A 20596-nucleotide genomic window follows, 5' to 3' on the forward strand; every position below is an offset into this window, starting at 1 on the left:
CTAAGGTGTAGGACATGAGGGCCCCTGAGGGTGATACATGTTCCTCCACATATACTGTAGTAGTCCACGTGAAATAAAACGTAGCTATTCTGCATGGATAGAATCCTGGGAAATAATCCACAAGCCACAAACAAAGCCTGTTCTTCTTTGCTAAAGGGGATCAAAAAGACCTCCAGAGCCACATATGGTTCACAGGCAACTGGAGGAGGAGGGGGGGAGAGCTGGGATGTTTGTTCATAGACATTACAGCCGCGAATGTTCACAGTTCTTTTACTGATGAGGCAGAACAATTTCTGGATTTGTATCAGAGAATTGGGATCCTTTTATCTTCAGTGAATGGGTGGCACAGTAAATTGTCATCACTTCTTATTCTGTCCCCAATAGAAAGCCGACATTAATATATCCTATGTATAGGAAGATACAACCATCGCTCCATTGTAGGTCATACCTGTAATATGGGCCCCGTAATCTTATGGGCCCGGTAATTTTATGGGCCCCGGGCCCTATGCATCCACTCTGGTCACAGCCCAACATGATACTTGATGGAGAACCAAAACATTTCCTGCCTTTAACATGTCCACGTTCTGTGTCCCCGCAGCGAATTGGTGTCCTGGTTGATGGAGAACGGAGAAATCGGCAAGCCGGAGGAAGGCGTCAATCTGGGCCAGGCTCTGCTGGAGAACGGCATCATCCACCATGGTGAGACCCCCTGGACTTGTACATCCCAATGTTCTGTCTTCTAACTGCTCAGCATTAACAGAGATATAATCGATTGTCAATAGATCAAAAGCCAATTTATTTTATTATTATTGTGGATAAAGTAGAGAATGATTAAAACCCTACCCAGGGGCTTCCCATACATACAACCATGGCTTTCTCTCACTTCTTCTGCTGGCTCCATGAAAGAAAATCTATAGATTCCTCCATCTGCGTTATACAGTATGGGTGGCGGAATCCGCTCTGCTGGCTGCATGAAAGAAAATCTATAGATTCCTCCATCTGCGTTATACAGTATGGGTGGCGGAATCCGCTCTGCTGGCTCCATGAGAGAAAATCTATAGATCCCTCTATTCACATTCAACAGTATGGGTGGTGGCAGGGCTGGCCCAAGACATTGTGCTGCCTGGGCCCAAGAATGAAATGCTCCCCCCCCCCCCCCAAAAAAAAAAATTCCACCGACCAAAAAGCCCCCCCACATCCATTATTTTATATCACGATAATTAAAATCATCAGTGCCCACAAGTCAGCTTTACATGCAACAGCACTTTGCTATATGCTAATTTATGACATCCCTTTATGTTCAATTCCAAGGGGCTTGCTAGGGTAGTATAGGGGCAGACTTGGGTAGTATAGGGGCGGGCTAGGGTATTATTATTATACAGTTTTTATGTAGCGCAGCGCTTAACAAAATAAAGGCAGACATTACAGTACAGGGTAGTATAGAGACAGGCTAGGGCATTATAGGAGCAGACTGGGGTAGTATATAGACAGGCTGGGTAGTATATGGACAGGCTGGGGTAGTGTATGGACAGGCTAGGGTAGTATATGGACAGGCTAGGGTAGTATATAGACAGGCTAGGGTAGTATATAGACAGGCTAGGGTAGTATAGGGACAAGCTAGGGTAGTATAGAGACAGGCTAGGGTAGTATAGAGACAGGCTAGGGTAGTATAGAGAAAGGCTAGGGTAGTATAGAGACAGGCTAGGCTAGTATATGGACAGGCTAGGCTAGTATATGGACAGGCTAGGCTAGTATATGGACAGGCTAGGCTAGTATAGGGACAGGCTAGGCTAGTATAGGGACAGGCTAGGGTAGTATAAAGACAGGCTAGGGTAGTATAGAGACAGGCTAGGGTAGTATAGAGACAGGCTAGGGTAGTATAGAGACAGGCTAGGGTAGTATAGAGACAGGCTGGGCTAGTATAGAGACAGGCTAGGCTAGTATATGGACAGGCTAGGCTAGTATATGGACAGGCTAGGCTAGTATATGGACAGGCTAGGCTAGTATATGGACAGGCTAGGCTAGTATATGGACAGGCTAGGCTAGTATATGGACAGGCTAGGCTAGTATATGGACAGGCTAGGCTAGTATATGGACAGGCTAGGCTAGTATAGGGACAGGCTAGGGTAGTATAAAGACAGGCTAGGGTAGTATAGAGACAGGCTAGGGTAGTAAATGGGCATGCTCGGGTAGTAAATGGGCATGCTCGGGTAGTAAATGGGCATGCTAGGGTAGTATACGGGCAGGCTAGGGTAGTATACGGACAGGCTAGGGTAGTAAATGGGCATGCTAGGGTAGTATACGGGCAGGCTAGGGTAGTATACGGACAGGCTAGGGTAGTAAATGGGCATGCTAGGGTAGTATATGGACAGGCTAGGGCAGTATAGGAGCAGACTGGGGTAGTATGTAAACAGGCTAGGGTACTATAGGGCAGGCAAAGCTGCTTGGGGGGGGGGGGCATTTGTCATGACACACACAACTGCTGGACACAAAAATATTGGTTGACAATTTGCTGTGTAAATATAAGAGAAGGAGAGGCGGCCATGGTTCAATTTGCTGCCCCTCTCAAAGTGCTGCCTGGGACCCATGGTAGGGCCGGCCCTGGGTGGCGGAATCTGCTCTGCTGGCTGTTGTATTCCAGACTAGGTGGAAGCGAGGAGCTGGATATGGATCCTCTACCAATAGACATGAAGTCTTTAAGCTGGCCATAGATAGACCAAATGGATCCCCCTCCCCTAATCCATACTGGAGAGGTGGATAGAGGAGTCCAACAAGCCGCTTCATAAGAAGTCAATCATCAGGTGAACTTATCAGGAACAGGAACCACCATAGATCACCATGTAGATTCAATGGGGTCAAATGTCTTGGGTCTCTATTGTTTGTCCATTGTCTGGTATGAGATGTCCTCGTTCTCTGTCCTTGTCATCCTTCTGCGTGAGACGGCCATTGTAGACACCCCCCCCTCCCCCATACGATGGGTGATATCAGAGATATTCCTACTGTATAGAGACCTAAACATGGATTCCTGGAGGAAGCTGGCTTTCGTCTAGACGGACGCTATAAATACAAACACAGCAATGTAAACTTCCTTCAGCCCGAGGAAATCCTGACTTCTTCTATTCACCGCATTTCCTCTCCTTATACACGCCGTGCGTCCCAAACATTGGAGACCGTCCCAAGCATTGGAGACTGTTCCATACATTGGAGACCGTCCCAAGCATTGGAGACCGTCCCAAGCATTGGAGACCGTCCCAAGCATTGGAGACCGTCCCAAGCATTGGAGACCTCACCCAAACATTGGAGACCTAACCCAAACATTGGAGACCGTCCGAAACATTGGAGACCGTCCGAAACATTGGAGACCGTCCGAAACATTGGAGACCGTCCGAAACATTGGAGACCTCACCCAAACATTGGAGACCTCACCCAAACATTGGAGACCTCACCCAAACATTGGAGACCTCACCCAAACATTGGAGACCTCACCCAAACATTGGAGACCTAACCCAAACATTGGAGACCTAACCCAAACATTGGAGACCTAACCCAAACATTGGAGACCTCACCCAAACATTGGAGACCGTCCGAAACATTGGAGACCGTCCGAAACATTGGAAACCTCACCCAAACATTGGAGACCTCCCCAATGTTTGCATTGGGGACCGTCCCAAGCGTTGGAGACCGTCCCAAGCGTTGGAGACCGAAACAAGCGTTGGAGACCGACCCAAGCGTTGGAGACCGACCCAAACATTACCATCTTAAACATTGGAGACCGCCCCAAACATTGGAGACCTCGCCCAAACATTGGAGACCTCGCCCAAACATTGGAGACCGCCCCAAACATTGGAGACCGCCCCAAACATTACCATCCCAAACATTGGAGACCGCCCCAAACATTGGAGACCGCCCCAAACATTGGAGACCGTCCCAAACATTGGAGACCTCCCCAATGTTTGCATTGGGGACCGTCCCAAATATTGGAGACCATCCCAAGCGTTGGAGACCGTCCCAAGCGTTGGCGACCGACCCAAGCGTTGGTGAACGTCCGAAACATTGGAAACCTCACCCAAACATTGGAGACCTCACCCAAACATTGGAGACCTCACCCAAACATTGGAGACCTCACCCAAACATTGGAGACCTAACCCAAACATTGGAGACCTCACCCAAACATTGGAGACCTCACCCAAACATTGGAGACCTCACCCAAACATTGGAGACCTCACCCAAACATTGGAGACCTCACCCAAACATTGGAGACCGTCCGAAACATTGGAGACCGTCCGAAACATTGGAAACCTCACCCAAACATTGGAGACCTCCCCAATGTTTGCATTGGGGACCGTCCCAAGCGTTGGAGACCGTCCCAAGCGTTGGAGACCGACCCAAGCGTTGGAGACCGACCCAAACATTACCATCTTAAACATTGGAGACCGCCCCAAACATTGGAGACCTCACCCAAACATTGGAGACCGCCCCAAACATTGGAGACCGCCCCAAACATTACCACCCCAAACATTGGAGACCGCCCCAAACATTGGAGACCGCCCCAAACATTGGAGACCGCCCCAAACATTGGAGACCGCCCCAAACATTGGAGACCGTCCCAAACATTGGAGACCTCCCCAATGTTTGCATTGGGGACCGTCCCAAATATTGGAGACCATCCCAAGCGTTGGAGACCGTCCCAAGCGTTGGCGACCGACCCAAGCGTTGGTGAACGACCCAAGCGTTGGCGACCGACCCAATCGTTGGTGACCGACCCAAGCGTTGGCGACCGACCCAACGTTGGAGACCGTCCCAAACATTGGAGACCGTCCCAAATATTACCATCTCAAACATTGAAGACCGCCCCAAACATTGGAGACCGTCCCATACATTGGAGACCGTCCCAAACATTACCATCTCAAACATTGGAGACCGCCCCAAACATTGGAGACCGCCCCAAACATTGGAGACCGCCCCAAACATTGGAGACCGTCCCATACATTGGAGACCGTCCCAAACATTACCATCCCAAACATTGGAGACCGCCCCAAACATTGGAGACCGTAGGGGTGGATTTACTAGAGATGGAGAGTGCAAAATCAGGCTCACTTCTGCATAGAAACCAATTAGCTTCTAACCTCAGATTGTTCAATTAACCTTTTTCAATAAAACCTGGAAGCTGATTGGTTTCTATGTAGAAGTGAGCCGGATTTTGCACTCTTCAGCTTTAGTAAAAAAAAAAACACCCATATCTCCTACAATGAAATAAATGGTGGACCCCCCCCCACCCCCCATTCCTATTGTAGTGCAGTGTCCTCCTCCTTTCGGACTGGATCCAGGATCATTGCACACTCCTGCTCAGGCCACAGACTATTTATGGGTTCTCTCACCACCTACTGGGCACTCCTCCCCAGGGACTGGCTAGAGTTCCATAAATATTCAGGCTGTCTGCTCTGTTCTTCCTCCCTCTCTACTTCTAGAATTCTCTAGAAGACAGCGAGGAGAAAATAAAAAACGGCCTGTGAAACACTGAGCAGCCCTAAATAATCAAACACCCCCCCCCCCCTGCTCCATTAATTACAGAGGAGATAACTAAGAGAACGGGGCAGGGCTGACACCAGTGTTGACTGCAAGAGCAGAAAATGTCAGCTGATCCTGCCAGATATCCAGGGAGCTCCTGACTTCCTGTAGTGAGCCGACAACGCTGCTTCCGCTGCACTGCAGTACTGTCAGCCTGCTGGACTACAGAACATCTCCCACCTCTCATTATCTACATAAAATATAATATTCTGTAGTCCAGCAGAGGAGAACTCGGCAGGGCTGACAACATTGCAGTGCAGCGGAAGCAGCATTGTCGGCTCACTACAGGAAGTTAGGCGCTCACTGGATATCTGGCAGGATCAGCTGACATTTTCTGCTCTTGCAGTCAACAGTGGACTACAGAACACTATGGCCCAGATTCTGAAAAGGCTTACGACGGCGCAACGCAATGTGCATCGTCGTAAGTCCTAATCTGGGCTGTCGTATCTATGCGACTGATTCTTAGAATCAGTTACGCATAGATATCCATTAGATCCGACAGGCGTAAGGCGGATCTTAAATGCAATATTTTTTTTCGCCGCTAGGTGTCGCCTCCGTCTTTTTCCCCGTCGTGTATGCAAATTAGCTAGATACGCAAATTCCCGAACGTACGGGCGGTCGACGCAGTGCAGTTACGACGTTTACGTTAGGTTTGCGCGGCGTAAAGTTGCCCCTGCTATATGAGGGGCAACCAATGTTAAGTATGACCGTCGTTCCCGCTTCGAAATTTAAAAATTTACGTTGTTTGCGTAAGTCGTCCGTGAATGGGTCTGGACGCCAATTCCGTTCACGTTGAAACCAATGACGTCCTTGCGACGTCATTTAGCGCAATGCACGTCGGGAAATTTTAGGGACGGCACATGCGCAGTACGTTCGGCGTGGGAACGCGCCTAATTTAAATGCTCTACGCCCCCTACCCGGCTCATTTGAATTAGGCGGGCTTGCGCCGGGGTATTTATGCTACGCCGCCGCAACTTTACAGGCAAGTGCTTTGTGAATAAAGCACTTGCCTTTAAAACTTGCGGCGGCGTAACGTAAATGACATACGTTACGCCGCCGCAGTTTTACGCCATTCTACAAGAATCTGGGCCTAAATTTTATGTAGATAGTGAGAGGTGGGAGATGTTCTGTAGTCCAGCAGACAGGAACTTAGGCAAGGCTGGCAATACTGCAGTGCAGCGGAAGCAGCGTTGTCGGCTCACTACAGGAAGTTAGGCGCTCCCTGGATATCTGGCAGGATCAGCTGACATTTTCTGCTCTTGCAGTCAACAGTGGTGTCAGCCCTGCCCGATTCTCTTGTCCTGGACTACAGGACACCTCCCCCATCTCCTCTTAACATAAGGAGGAGGAGTTTTGTAGTCCAGCAGAAGAATGTGGAGTCGGCATTTCTTGGGATTTCAGTGCTCTGCCGGTCTGCAGCGGGTCATAATGGGGGGAATAAGATCCATGTACTTTGCAATGGTAGGGAGGGGATTGTAGATTGCTGTAACCCTTTGCCCGCCTGCTCCATTAAAGGCTGGGAATTTCCCTAGAATGACTCCCCGGGTGGGGCGGAGATCTGGCCTGTTGGATCCACATGGAGTCAGGTCAGATCTGATTGTATTGAGGGCTGTGCCCGCTGTGATCGAAGGATTTCCCCCCTCCCCTCCCCCGCTCAGTCTTGTGAAATGTGTTGTGAAATCTCTCGGACTTCTCTGCTTGCTGCTTGTCGAGTAAATTATTTATCTGCGCTGAGACGTTTTATCACCCGGCTGTCCCACTCATCCGCAGCGAGAGAGACGGCGCCCCCTACAGCCCACAGTACCGGGCACAAAGACATTCATATATATCATCCTTCATGCATTGTCTCTTGTCCTTCCACCTCTGAGAACCCCTCACAGCCTGGATTGTTCAGAATCATCTGCAGTGTGCTGATTTAGGGAGACTTCCGAGACAGACTGGACTGAAATGCATCAGCAATACCCAAACAATGAGATCTTTAACCCTTTGTTGGGACAGACGTTCCTGTACATCTAGTGTACAACTGATAATGAGATCTGACAGCTCAGCACACGCACACACAGGGTTAACTAAAGTAAATAAACAACTGATAATGAGATCTGACAGCTCAGTACACACACAGGGTTAATTATAATAAATAGACAACTGATAGTGAGATCTGGCAGCTCAGTACAATTACCACCATAATTATTACCTATAGAGTTATTTCATGTGGTATCAATACCTATAGAGACATTACCTGTGGGACCATTACCTATGGAGTCATTACATAGTCTTTGCCTAAAGAGACATTAACTAGAGATTATTATCTCTATCACTATTATCTGAGTCATTACCTGGAGTGTCATTACCTGGAGAGTCATTACCTGTAGGGTCATTACCTGGAGTGTCATTACCTGGAGTGTCATTACCTGGAGTGTCATTACCTGTAGGGTCATTACCTGTAGTGTCATTACCTGGAGTGTCATTACCTGTAGGGTCATTACCTGTGGGGTCATTACCTGGAGTGTCATTACCTGGAGTGTCATTACCTGGAGTGTCATTACCTGGAGTGTCATTACCTGGAGTGTCATTACCCGTGGGGTCATTGCCTGTAGAGTCATTACCTGTGTACTGTACCTGTAGAGTTATTGCTGCCATAATTATTACCTGTAGAGTCTGTACCTGTGGAATCATTACCTGTAGAGTCATGGCCTGTAGAGTCTGTTCCTGTGGACTGTATTGGTGGAGTCATTACCTGTAGAGTCATTACCTGTAGAGTCATTACCTGTAGAGTCATTACCTGGAGTGTCATTACCTGGAGTGTCATTACCTGGAGTGTCATTACCTGGAGTGTCATTACCTGGAGTGTCATTACCTGGAGTGTCATTACCTGGAGTGTCATTACCTGGAGAGTCATTACCTGTAGAGTCATTACCTGGAGTGTCATTACCCGTGGGGTCATTACCTGGAGTGTCATTACCTGTAGAGTCATTACCTGGAGTGTCATTACCTGGAGGGTCATTACCTGGAGGGTCATTACCTGGAGGGTCATTACCTGGATTGTCATTACCTGTAGGGTCATTACCTGTAGGGTCATTACCTCGAGTGTCATTACCTCGAGTGTCATCACCTGTAGAGTCATTACCCGTGGGGTCATTACCTCGAGTGTCATTACCTCGAGTGTCATTACCTGTAGAGTCATTACCCGTGGGGTCATTGCCTGTAGAGTCATTACCTGGAGTGTCATTACCTGTGTACTGTACCTGTAGAGTTATTGCTGCCATAATTATTACCTGTAGAGTCTGTACCTGTGGAATCATTACCTGTAGAGTCATGGCCTGTAGAGTCTGTTCCTGTGGACTGTATTGGTGGAGTCATTACCTGTAGAGTCATTACCTGTAGAGTCATTACCTGTAGAGTCATTACCTGTAGAGTCATTACCTGTAGAGTCATTACCTGTAGAGTCATTACCTGGAGTGTCATTACCTGGAGTGTCATTACCTGGAGTGTCATTACCTGGAGTGTCATTACCTGGAGTGTCATTACCTGGAGTGTCATTACCTGGAGTGTCATTACCTGGAGTGTCATTACCTCGAGTGTCATTACCTGTAGAGTCATTACCCGTGGGGTCATTACCTCGAGTGTCATTACCTCGAGTGTCATTACCTGTAGAGTCATTACCCGTGGGGTCATTGCCTGTAGAGTCATTACCTGGAGTGTCATTACCTGTGTACTGTACCTGTAGAGTTATTGCTGCCATAATTATTACCTGTAGAGTCTGTACCTGTGGAATCATTACCTGTAGAGTCATGGCCTGTAGAGTCTGTTCCTGTGGACTGTATTGGTGGAGTCATTACCTGTAGAGTCATTACCACCATAGTTATTACCTTTGGCATCATTACCCGTGGGCTCATTACCTGTGTACCGTACCTGGTGGGTCATGGCCTGTAGAGTCATTACCTGTGGGCTCATTACCTGTGTACTGTACTGGTGGGGTCATTACCTGTAGAGTCATTACCTGTGGGCTCATTACCTGTGTACTGTACTGGTGGGGTCATTACCTGTGAGCTCATTACCTGTGTACTGTACTGGTGGGGACATTACCTGTAGAGTCATTACCTGTGGGGTCATTACCTGTAGAGTCATTACCTGTGTACTGTACTGGTGGGGTCATTACCTGTGGGCTCATTACCTGTGTACTGTACTGGTGGGGTCATTACCTGTAGAGTCATTACCTGTAGAGTCATTACCTGTAGAGTCATTACCTGTAGAGTCATTACCTGTGGGGTCATTACCTGTGGGGTCATTACCTGTAGGGTCATTACCTGTAGAGTCATTACCTGTGTACTGTACTGGTGGGGTCCTTACCTGTGGGGTCATTACCTGTGGGGCCATTACCTGTAGAGTCATTACCTGTGGTTGATCCCCATCATTTATTAATCTCCGCTTTCCTCAGTTTCAGACAAGCACCAATTTAAGAACGAGCAAGTTCTCTATCGCTTCCGATACGACGACGGAACGTACAAAGCCAGAAGTGAGCTGGAGGACATCATGTCCAAGGTGAGTTTGGGGTGTCTTCCCGCTCCTTTGATCTTATCAATGATCCATCAGGCTGGGTGGGAACCCCCGAAATGTGCGTGGAGTTGAGGACTCCCCAGGAACCCCCCCCCCCTCTGGTTTCGTCCCCAGACGCTGGTTTTCCATGGAGAACATTTCCCACAATGCACGGCATGCAGCAGGTCAATATTTAACGTTCTCGGTGTTGGTCATCCTGCCATCAGCTGATTGGTCTGAGTGCTCCTGTAGATGTACAGATGTGACCGGGTGCTGACGCGTCACTACCAGTATGCCCCCCACCCCCCTCCTCCCATCCCCCCATGTCTGATCATTTTATGAGGCTTCATCTCCTTTATTGCCTTGATGTGATTAAATCCATCCAATCAGATGACTCGCGTGTCCTGCGCCACGGCTCCTGTTGTGTTTTATGGAATAAGCCCCGTTGTGTGTTCTCCGCTGTTCTCATTCGAATGATATTTAATCAGATATTTTTCCTCTTTTTATTTCCCAGGGTGTCCGACTCTACTGCCGCCTGCACAGCCTGCTGACGCCGGTTGTCAAGTAAGTGCGCCAAAAAAAAAAAAAAAGGTTGTGTGTGGTGGATGAGTGCGAGTTTGTCATGGCGAAGGCGTGAGCCGAGGGCGCCCTCTGTGTAATGCGGGAGAACCTATATCTCCGGGGGAATCAACCGTCCCAACATATAAGCACTTAATATTACCATTTATCCATTAGTAAAGGCAGCCTGCAGTGGGTGGAGCCTGCTAAGCCCTTCCCACAGCTCTGCTCTTTCTCCTTGTACAAGGTAACTGGTCTTGTATCCACCCCAATTTGTAGTTTTCTGCAGTGGGTGGAGCCTGCTGTGCCCCTCCCACCGCTGGTCTTGTCTCCACCCCCCTCCTGTCGTTTTCTACGGGCAGCATGCAGTGGGTGGAGCCTGCTAGGTCCCTCCCACAACTCTGCTCTCTCTCCTCCTGCAGGGTGACTGGTCTTGTCTCCACCCCCCTCCTGTAGTTTTCTACAGGCAGCCTGTAGTGGGTGGGGTCTGCTAGGCCCCTCCCACAGCTCTGCTCTCTCCTTGTACAAAGTCCCTGGTCTTGTCTCCGCCCCCTCCTGTAGTTTTCTGCAGTGGGTGGAGCATACTTACCTTAATTGAGTAGGGTCACCTCCCCAAAACGTGAGCTTTTCTTTAATGGTGGACATTATTTATCAGTTCTTGTTGCCAATGGTCAAGAAAATGGAAAAATTTGATCAAATACTTACTTTAATTGAGTGGGGTCACCTCCACAAATTTGAGCTTTTCATTGATGATGGACGTTACCCATAAGTTCTTAGTTCTTATTACCAATTGTCAAGAAAATTGAAAAATGTTAACAATAAAATTTACATTTTTTATCAAATACTTACCTTAATTGAGTGAGGTCACCTCCCCAAAACGCGAGCTTTTCTTTAATGGTGGACATTACTTATCAGTTCTTGTTGCCAATGGTCAAGAAAATTGGAAAAATTTGATCAAATACTTACCTTAATTTTCCTTTTCTGGCCCAGTCCATGGCAGCCTACAAGTCACTTACTGTTTGGTTATTCTTTTGCGCATTTTTTGCGGCTTTCTTTGTGCGGCTGGGTGGGGTCACCTCCCCAAATGTGAGCTTTTCATTGATGATGGACATTACCCATAAGTTCTTAGTTCTTATTGCCAATGGTCAAGAAAATTGAAAAATTGTATCAAATACTTACCTTAATTGAGTGGGGTCACCTCCACAAAACGTGAGCTTTTCATTGATGATGGACATGACTTATTGTTCTTATTGTTCTTATTGCCAATGGTCAAGAAAATGGAAAAATTTGACCAAATACTTACCTTAATTTTCCTTTTCTGGACCCAGTCCATGGAAGCCTACAAGTCACTGTTTAGTTATTCTTTTGCACATTTTTTGCTGTTTTTTTGTGCGGCTGGGTGGGGTCACCTCCCCAAACATGAGCTTTTCATTGATAATGGACATTACCCATAAGTTCTTATTGCCAATGGTCAAGAAAATTGAAAAATTGTATCAAATACTTACCTTAATTGAGTGGGGTCACCTCCACAAAATGTGAGCTTTTCATTGATGATGGACATTACTTATTGTTCTTATTGTTCTTATTGCCAATGGTCGAGAAAATGGAAAAATCTGATCAAATACTTACCTTAATTTTCCTTTTCTGGCCCCAGTCCATGGCAGCCTACAAGTCACTTACTGTTTGGTTTTTCTTTTGCAATTTTTTTGCTGTTTTTTCTTTACCGGTCCGTCTATTTCCTCCTATATTTTTATTTTATTTAGCATCACAACCTTCATTTTTTTAATTTTGATAGGGTGAAAATTTTTCAAATTTAGTAGCAAAATGGGATGACCCACAGGAAAGGTTAATGGATATTTCTGTTGGGGACACACAGCTGAGGGCAGATTATGAGGGTCTATTCCCCGGAGCTTACCCCCGGTGGCTGAGCCCGTACAGAGGAGCCGCCATTGTCATGATAAGAGCCGTGGTGAGGTCATCCTATCAATCACAATTACCATAATCCGATCAGTCAGGAAAATTCTGACATGACCGAGATAAATCTGGATAAAGGGATAAGACCACCACAAAGCACCAATCCGGATTCTGTATCGGCAATGTTACACCATGATAATCACCGTTATATGATAAGTGAGGGCTTCATGTGAACTGACTCCTGAAGGCGAATTCGGTGTCTTCATCTAGTGTGACCACGCTGGAAGCCTGTAGATATGGAAAGAGTTTTTCCTATTTATTAATAATTAATAACGATAAATGACTTGGTACATTACAAAGAGGAGGAAATGAAATGACTTTAGCTTCTCGTAGTGGAAACGTTTCTTGTGACACCATTTTAGATACTGTATCAGGAGATTTGCAGTTACAGCGCTCTCCAAATATGCATTTCATGTGTTTATTGATGGAACAGAAGGTCACGTTAAGGCCGAGACGCCTGACATTTTAGGACATCAGAGGGTCCCTTCATCAAAGTCAGTTATTCTTCAAGGTGACATAATCCTCAAGGCAACACAGTTCTCAAGGTGACATATTCCACAAGTTAACCTTGTTTCTTATGATGACATATTTCCACAATTTGGCAACATAATCCTGAAGGAAAGATAGTCCTCAAAGATAGTCCTCAAGATAGTCCACAAGTTAATACAGTCCTAAAGGTGACATAGTCCACAAGGTGGCATGGTCATCAAGGTGCCATAGTCTTCAAGGCAACATAATCCTCAAGGCAACACAGTTCTCAAGGTGACCTAATCCACAAATTGACCTTGTTTCTTACCGTGGTATAATTCCACAATTTGACATAGTCCTCGAGGTGCCATAGTCCTTGAAATGAGATAGTCGACAAGTTGACGTAGTCCTCAAGGTGGTATAATCCTCAAGGTGACATAGTCACCAGGTGGTATGGTCATCAAGGTGACATAATCCACAAGTTGACATAGTCCTTGAGGTGCCATAGTCTTCAAGGCAACATATTCCTGAAGGCAACATAGTCCTCAAAATGACATAGTTCAAATGTTGATATAGTCCTCAAGATGGCATAATCGTAAAGGAAACATAGTCCTTAAGATGAGATAGTCCACAAGTTGACATAGTCCTCAAGGTAATAAAGTCCACAGGTTTACATAGACCTCAAGGTGACATTATCCTAAAGGCAACATGGTCCTCAAGACAACATAGTCCACATGTTGACATAGTTCTCGAGGTGACATAGTTCACGGGGTGACATAGTCCACGAGGTGATATAGTCCACAAGGTGACATAGTCCACGAGGTGACATAGTCCACGAGGTGACATAGTCCACGAGGTGACATAGTCCTCAAGGTGACATAGTCCACGAGGTGACATAGTTCTCAAGGTGACTTAGTCCACGAGGTGACATAGTTCTCAAGGTGACATAGTCCACGAGGTGACATAGTTCTCAAGGTGACATAGTCCACGAGGTGACATAGTTCTCAAGGTGACATAGTTCTCAAGGTGACATAGTCCACGAGGTGACATAGTTCTCAAGGTGACATAGTCCACAAGGTAACATAGTCCTCAAGGTGTCATAGTGAAAACTATGTTGACTTTGATAAAGAGACCTTGCAAGGCCAGCTGTGACTTCCGTGATGTTTTTTCTCACAATGAACAAGTGAAACGCAATATTTGGAGTTCTGTGACTTTAAATTCACTGATGGGGTATCTGGTGGCACCATCAGGTGCGGATGTGGACTTCCCAGCCATGCGAGGTGTATTTGGGTTTCAGACGGAGATCTTGCAGCAAATACTTGGTGACCTCACTGGAGAAGTCCATTGTAGCCAACGGCCGTCCTTAACAGTCTAGTTGCTGAGGAGCATTGACACCAGAAATGGGAGATTTGCCGCTGTTTTAGTGCGGTGTCACCAGAGACAAACATCACAACTATAGTTGGTGATTATTACTTTTTGTTTTCTTTATAAAGTTCTACTTGCTCCTCCTGAATATAAGATCGGGATATCGGGTGTGTCGGCGGTTCCTCCTGATCTCGGCTCCTATGGCCCTCGGCTCGGGGTGTTTTTATTACCAGCCCTATACTGTTTGTGGCCTCGGCGTTGTATGAAAGAATAGACTTCCATCATTCATTGGTAATTGTCCTCACTAGAAGAGGGTGGACAGGGCCGGAGATGGACGGCCTCACCCCAGACCTCCACTAAACCCAGAGGAGCGGCCAGGTCTCCCCCTGCAAATTCTTCATCCCCTCCTGTTCCTTTCATGTTCTCTTCTCCGCTATAAATCTTCTCCTTGTTTGTGTTCCCCTCTATTAACTCATCCTGGTTGTCCGCCTCATATACAGAATAACAGCCCCCCCACAGGCACATTGTCTACAAAGCAGCACTTCTCAACCTTTTTACCCCAGAAGGGCCCTTAAAATAAACTTCAGGTCACAGGGAACCCCTAGGGGGGCCCCGATGGTTGTCCTGGGGCCTCAGCCCCAACCTTTGTCCTCCTGCAGTAAATCAGATGGCGCCAACGGTGAGAGCTGTGCACCAGCCTGACACCCTACAAGGGAAGATGCATGGGAGGCAGTTGATCTCTGATAGGGCCACTTCTCAGTGCCCATTTCAATTGAAGGGCTGGGGGGCCAAAGCTGCTACTTTACCTAGGGCCCCATTCTGCCGTAATCCGTCTTTGGATTCCTGCTATCAGCTGTAAAGTATGATGGATATATGTACTCTTCCTAGTAAAGACAGTGGACTGCAACTTGAAGAGCCACACCAAGGACGCAGATTTCCCTGAACAATTCCTGCAGTAGTCCTATTCTCTGTCCCTGGAAATGGCCCTGGTCCTAGCCATTGAAATGGCCCTGGTCCTAGCCATTGAAATGGCCCTGGTTCTATTCATTAAATGGCCCTGGTTCTGTTCATGAAAATTGCCTTGATTCTGTCCCTGACAATGGACCTGGTTCTATTATCCATGGATATGACTCTGGTTCTCTCCCTGGAAGTTGTCCTGGTTCTGTCCTTAGAAATTGTCCTAGTTATGTCCATGGAAGTGGCCCTGGGTTCTGTCTATGGAAGTGGCCCTGGGTTCTGTCTATGGAAGTGGCCCTGGGTTCTGTCTATGGAAGTGGCCATGGGTTCCATCATTGGAAGTGGCCCTGGTTTCTGTCTATGGAAGTGGCCCTGGTTTCTGTCTATGGAAGTGGCCCTGGTTTCTGTCTATGGAAGTGGCCCTGGGTTCTGTCTATGGAAGTGGCCCTTGTTCTGTCCATGGAAGTGGCCCTGGTTTCTGTCTATGGAAGTGGCCCTGGGTTCTGTCAATGGAAGTGGCCCTGGATTCTGTCTATGGAAGTGGCCCTTGTTCTGTCCATGGAAGTGGCCCTGGTTTCTGTCTATGGAAGTGGCCCTGGGTTCTGTCAATGGAAGTGGCCCTGGGTTCTGTCAATGGAAGTGGCCCTGGGTTCTGTCTATGGAAGTGGCCCTGGGTTCTGTCTATGGAAGTGGCCCTGGGTTCTGTCTATGGAAGTGGCCCTGGGTTCTGTCTATGGAAGTGGCCCTGGGTTCTGTCTATGGAAGTGGCCCTGGGTTCTGTCTATGGAAGTGGCCCTGGGTTCTGTCTATGGAAGTGGCCCTGGGTTCTGTCTATGGAAGTGGCCCTGGGTTCTGTCTATTGAAGTGGCTTTGGGTTCTGTTCTGTCTATGGAAGTGGCCCTGGGTTCTGTCTATGAAAGTGGCCCTGGGTTCTGTCTATGGAAGTGGCCCTGGGTTCTGTCTATGGAAGTGGCTTTGGGTTCTGTCTATGGAAGTGGCCCTGGGTTCTGTCTATGGAAGTGGCCCTGGGTTCTGTCTATGGAAGTGGCCCTGGGTTCTGTCCATGGAAGTGGCCCTGGGTTCTGTCTATTGAAGTGGCTTTGGGTTCTGTCTATGGAAGTGGCCCTGGGTTCTGTCCATGGAAGTGGCCCTGGGCATTTTTTACTAATCACTCCCAGGTAGGAAGATATTTCCATGGTGAAGAGTTTCCCTTTTACACCCAGAGCCCCGCCGGCTCGTCTTTCCACTCTGTCCCGGAGCCAGCAGTGTGAACAAGGTGGCGTCTGTCTGAGGTTTGGCCCCGGAACAGTTTTGCTTTAGAAGCAGAATTAGCGTGTTGGCGCGGCGAGAGGTGCCAGTGTTTGATGATGACTCCGGCAATCCCAGTCCCACGAAAACATGTTTCGGCAGCTTCTCCCTTTCTATTTACATGAGCGCGGCCAAGGGAAGAGAAGGGTTCCGTGGATCTTTTGGTGTCACCACAATGGAATCTTCAATCTCTGTCCCTTTTATGATACAATTCCTCTTCCTTTGAAGTGGTGATGAAGGGGTTAATGGCGGCTGCGGCCTCTTCAGGGAAGAAGCGACGGACAATGTTCTGTGACCGAGAGATAATTACACGGAGAATCTTCTCACCTCTGATTAATAAGAATATTCCATTAACAGATCCTCCTGGCGCTGGGACAGAAATAGCTTCTTACTACCAGAAGATCGATTAACCCTTTCCTGGTACCTACAGACATGGCGGATGAAGGAGGTGTGCACCCGGGTGGGAGGAGGAGAACTCCTCAGGGGTGGCCTCTTCCTCTCCATAAGTCTGATGGTTCCACCATAGTTCTAGGACCGCTCCATAAATCTGATGGTGCCACCGTAGTTCCAGGACCGCTCCATAAATCTGATGGTGCCACCATAGTTCCAGGACCGCTCCATAAATCTGATGGTGCCACCATAGTTCCAGGACCGCTCCATAAATCTGATGGTGCCACCGTAGTTCCAGGACCGCTCCATGAAAAGTTTGTAGTGAATAAAGGGGAGTAGACTCAGGAGAAATCTCTCCATAATATAGACATTCTCATTCTCAAGGGTTCCTAGAGGTTCCATGAGCTGTGTCTGACCTCTAGAAATGCGTAGGGTGAGGGTGTAAATCTTGCGCCGGGCCGTACCCATAATATCCGCAGCAGTTCCAAAATGGCTCCATAAAGAGTTTGGAGTGAATAAAGGGGAGTAGATGCCGGAGCATTGTCATTCTGATGGTTCCTCCAGAGCACAGGAGTCACCACCACTGTAGGATGTGCATTATTACAGGCTTGTCCCTGGGGGGGGTATAGTGACCCCAACAATGAGAACTGTAGAGTATTGGCTGTTCTGTGATGGAGGATGAAGAGTTTCTTCTGTTGGCTGATATTCTCTATAATGTATCTTTTGTTTCCTCTCCTTCCAGGGATCGTGATTACCACCTGAAGACCTACAAGTCCGTCATCCCCGGGAGCAAGCTGGTGGACTGGCTCCTATCTCAGGTAAGGAGATCCATCATCCATTATCTATGGGGCATCTGAACGGTACGCTTTCTTTATATGGCCCAATCACAGTGGTCACATGATGATCGATTCTTCCCAAACCTCATCACGCAACACCCCCCCCCCCCCCCCCCCAGCAATTAGAAATTTAAAGGGGATGCCGGAGCAGGCTGGAAAAGGGTTAAATTTCACCCAAGGACCTAATTTTACCACAAAAAAATGGGAAAACGTATTGACTCGAGTATAATACTAGGGGTGAGAATGCAGCTACTGTAAGCGGAAAAGAGGGTCAACAATGCCCATTTGCAGCCATTGCAGCCTCACTGTGCCCATTGCAGCCTCACTGTGCCCATTGCAGCCTCACTGTGCCCATTGCATGCCTCACTGTGCCATACCTGATCAGCCCATGTCATGCATTGCAGTCAGACGGCGGCCATCTAGTGTACAGAAGCCACGCCTCCTCCTCATTCTCTTCCATGATAGGCGGAACACTCGGTTTCCCAGCAGTGAGTCAGTGTTCCACCTATCATGGACATCCTCACGTTTTGTTGCATGCCTCACTGTGCCCATTGCATGCCTCACTGTGCCCATTGCATGCCTCACTGTGCCCATTGCATGCCTCACTGTGCCCATTGGATGCCTCACTGTGCCCCTTGGATGCCTCACTGTGCCTATTGCACGCCTCACTGTGCCCATTGGTCGCCTCACTGTGCCCATTGGATGCCTCACTGTGCCCATTGGATCTAGTGTACAGAAGCCGCGCCTCATTCTTGTCCATGATAGGCGGAACACTCAGTCTCCCAGCAGTGAGTCAGTGTTCCACCTATCACGGACATCCTCTCGTTTTGTTGCATGCCTCACTGTGCCCATTGGATGCCTTACTGTGCCCATTGCACGCCTCACTGTGCCCATTGGTCGCCTCACTGCCGCCGTCACAGTGAGGCATCAATGGGCACAGTGAGGCCTGCAAATGGGCACAGTGTTCCACCTATCACGGACATCCTCTCGTTTGGACGCCTCACTGTGCCCATTGGACGCCTCACTGTGCCCATTGGACGCCTCACTGTGCCCATTGGACGCCTCACTGTGCCCATTGGAGGCCTCAGTGTGCCCATTGGAGGCCTCAGTGTGCCCATTGGAGGCCTCAGTGTTCCCATTGGAGGCCTCACTGTGCCCATTGATGCCTTACTGTGCCCATTGATGCCTCACTGTGCTGAAAAACTCGATTTATACTGGAGTATATACAGTAATATTGTTTGAGAAGTTTATCGGCGCCCCCTGAACTTCCCGCCTCGGAATACGGAACAGACGCCGCTGATTACGGAGCAGATATGGGGGGAGGGGGGGGTGAGAATTTGTTATTTTCGGTTTTGCTCATTAATTTGGTTTTGATGTCGGCAGACGTTATCCAGATTCCGGCGTTTTGGGGTTTGTTTTGGAAATTTTCTCGCCTCTTCGCGTTCCTCTGACGCAGTGCGCCGCCTCGTGACATTTCCAGATAAACGAGGCTTTTTGATTTGGTCTCTCGAGTTGATACATTTTGGCCGCAGGCGCGTGCGGCTGAGTGACATCACTCCTCCCCCCCCTGACATCTCCCTGACCCGTCTCTGGAAGTCTCAGACAATCCGTAAGAATTGGAAAGTTTCTTTCTCCGAAGGATCCGCCGCGTTGCGTTCAGAGACGGGAAAACAATCTCAGGAAAATAAAAGCCGCGATGATTTCCTCCCTGGGCGACGTTGAGGATCGGTGACGACGTTTCAGCAAACACATTTTTTCGAGCTGCTGGCGGCGCTCGGCTCCCAACAATGTCCCTCATTAGTCGTAAAAAAAAAAAAAAAAAACAATCCCGCTCCCCATTTAGCCGTCAATAAAACTTCCTGTTTTCCGTGGCCAGGAGAAGCGCGGCGCTATTTATACAAAGCATGAATGAACGCGGCGGGAGGGAGGCGGCGAGGAATTGTTCAGCGGGGGGGGGGGGGGGAGGGGGGATTCTGGGTAATTCCAAGCATTCTTCCCAGCAGATAAAAAGTAACAAAAATGTGTCATTTTTTTACCTTTTTTATTTCTTTTTTTTTTAGGGCGACTGTCAGACGAGAGAGGAGGCCGTCGCTCTTGGCGTTGGGCTCTGTAACAACGGATTCATGCATCACGGTAAGCTGAAGGGAGAATAAATAGAGCTGATAGCACAGATCGTAAAAGGCCTGTTATGGTGACGGATCAAATCTTCCCGACACGTTTCGCCAAAACATTGGCTTCCTCAGGGGGATAGACAGTAACCTAGCAAATCTAGCAAGTAATGCGCTAAAAAGTATTCATACCCCTTAAAATTTTCCACATTTTGTCATGTTGGGCTCTGTTTTCACTATTGCAACCCCAAAAAATGCAACTTTGCAATGCGATTTTTGATGCGATGTCATGCGACGGTGAAAACCATGTGAGAACAAGTCGCACCAAAGTCGGAAAACAAAGTAGTGCGAAAACTTTTTTTGGTTTAGCTGCGACTTGGAGTCGCACCAATTAGAACTGGGACCATTGAAATACATTGGGTTTTGACTTGTCGTGCGACTTCACATGTGTCAAGTCGCACAACAACTCGCAGTAGTGGAAGCAGAGGGGTATGAATACTTTTTCAAGGCACTGTGCGGCTTTCTTCC

General features: G+C 48.0%; 1 protein-coding gene across 1 annotated transcript in view; it reads left to right on the forward strand.

The window, feature by feature from the left end:
• Positions 1 to 20596, forward strand: part of PREX1 (phosphatidylinositol-3,4,5-trisphosphate dependent Rac exchange factor 1) — a 177973-nt gene that overhangs the window by 108010 nt on the left and 49367 nt on the right. Inside the window, exons 11-15 of the mRNA XM_040331542.1 lie at positions 599 to 699; positions 10007 to 10110; positions 10619 to 10668; positions 17867 to 17942; positions 20021 to 20093. Of these exons, the coding sequence (XP_040187476.1) occupies positions 599 to 699; positions 10007 to 10110; positions 10619 to 10668; positions 17867 to 17942; positions 20021 to 20093 (404 nt within the window). The remainder of the gene's footprint in view (positions 1 to 598; positions 700 to 10006; positions 10111 to 10618; positions 10669 to 17866; positions 17943 to 20020; positions 20094 to 20596) is intronic.

The sequence above is a fragment of the Rana temporaria genome, chromosome 12 (genome assembly GCF_905171775.1).
Source record: "Rana temporaria chromosome 12, aRanTem1.1, whole genome shotgun sequence".
Lineage (NCBI taxonomy): Eukaryota > Metazoa > Chordata > Amphibia > Anura > Ranidae > Rana > Rana temporaria.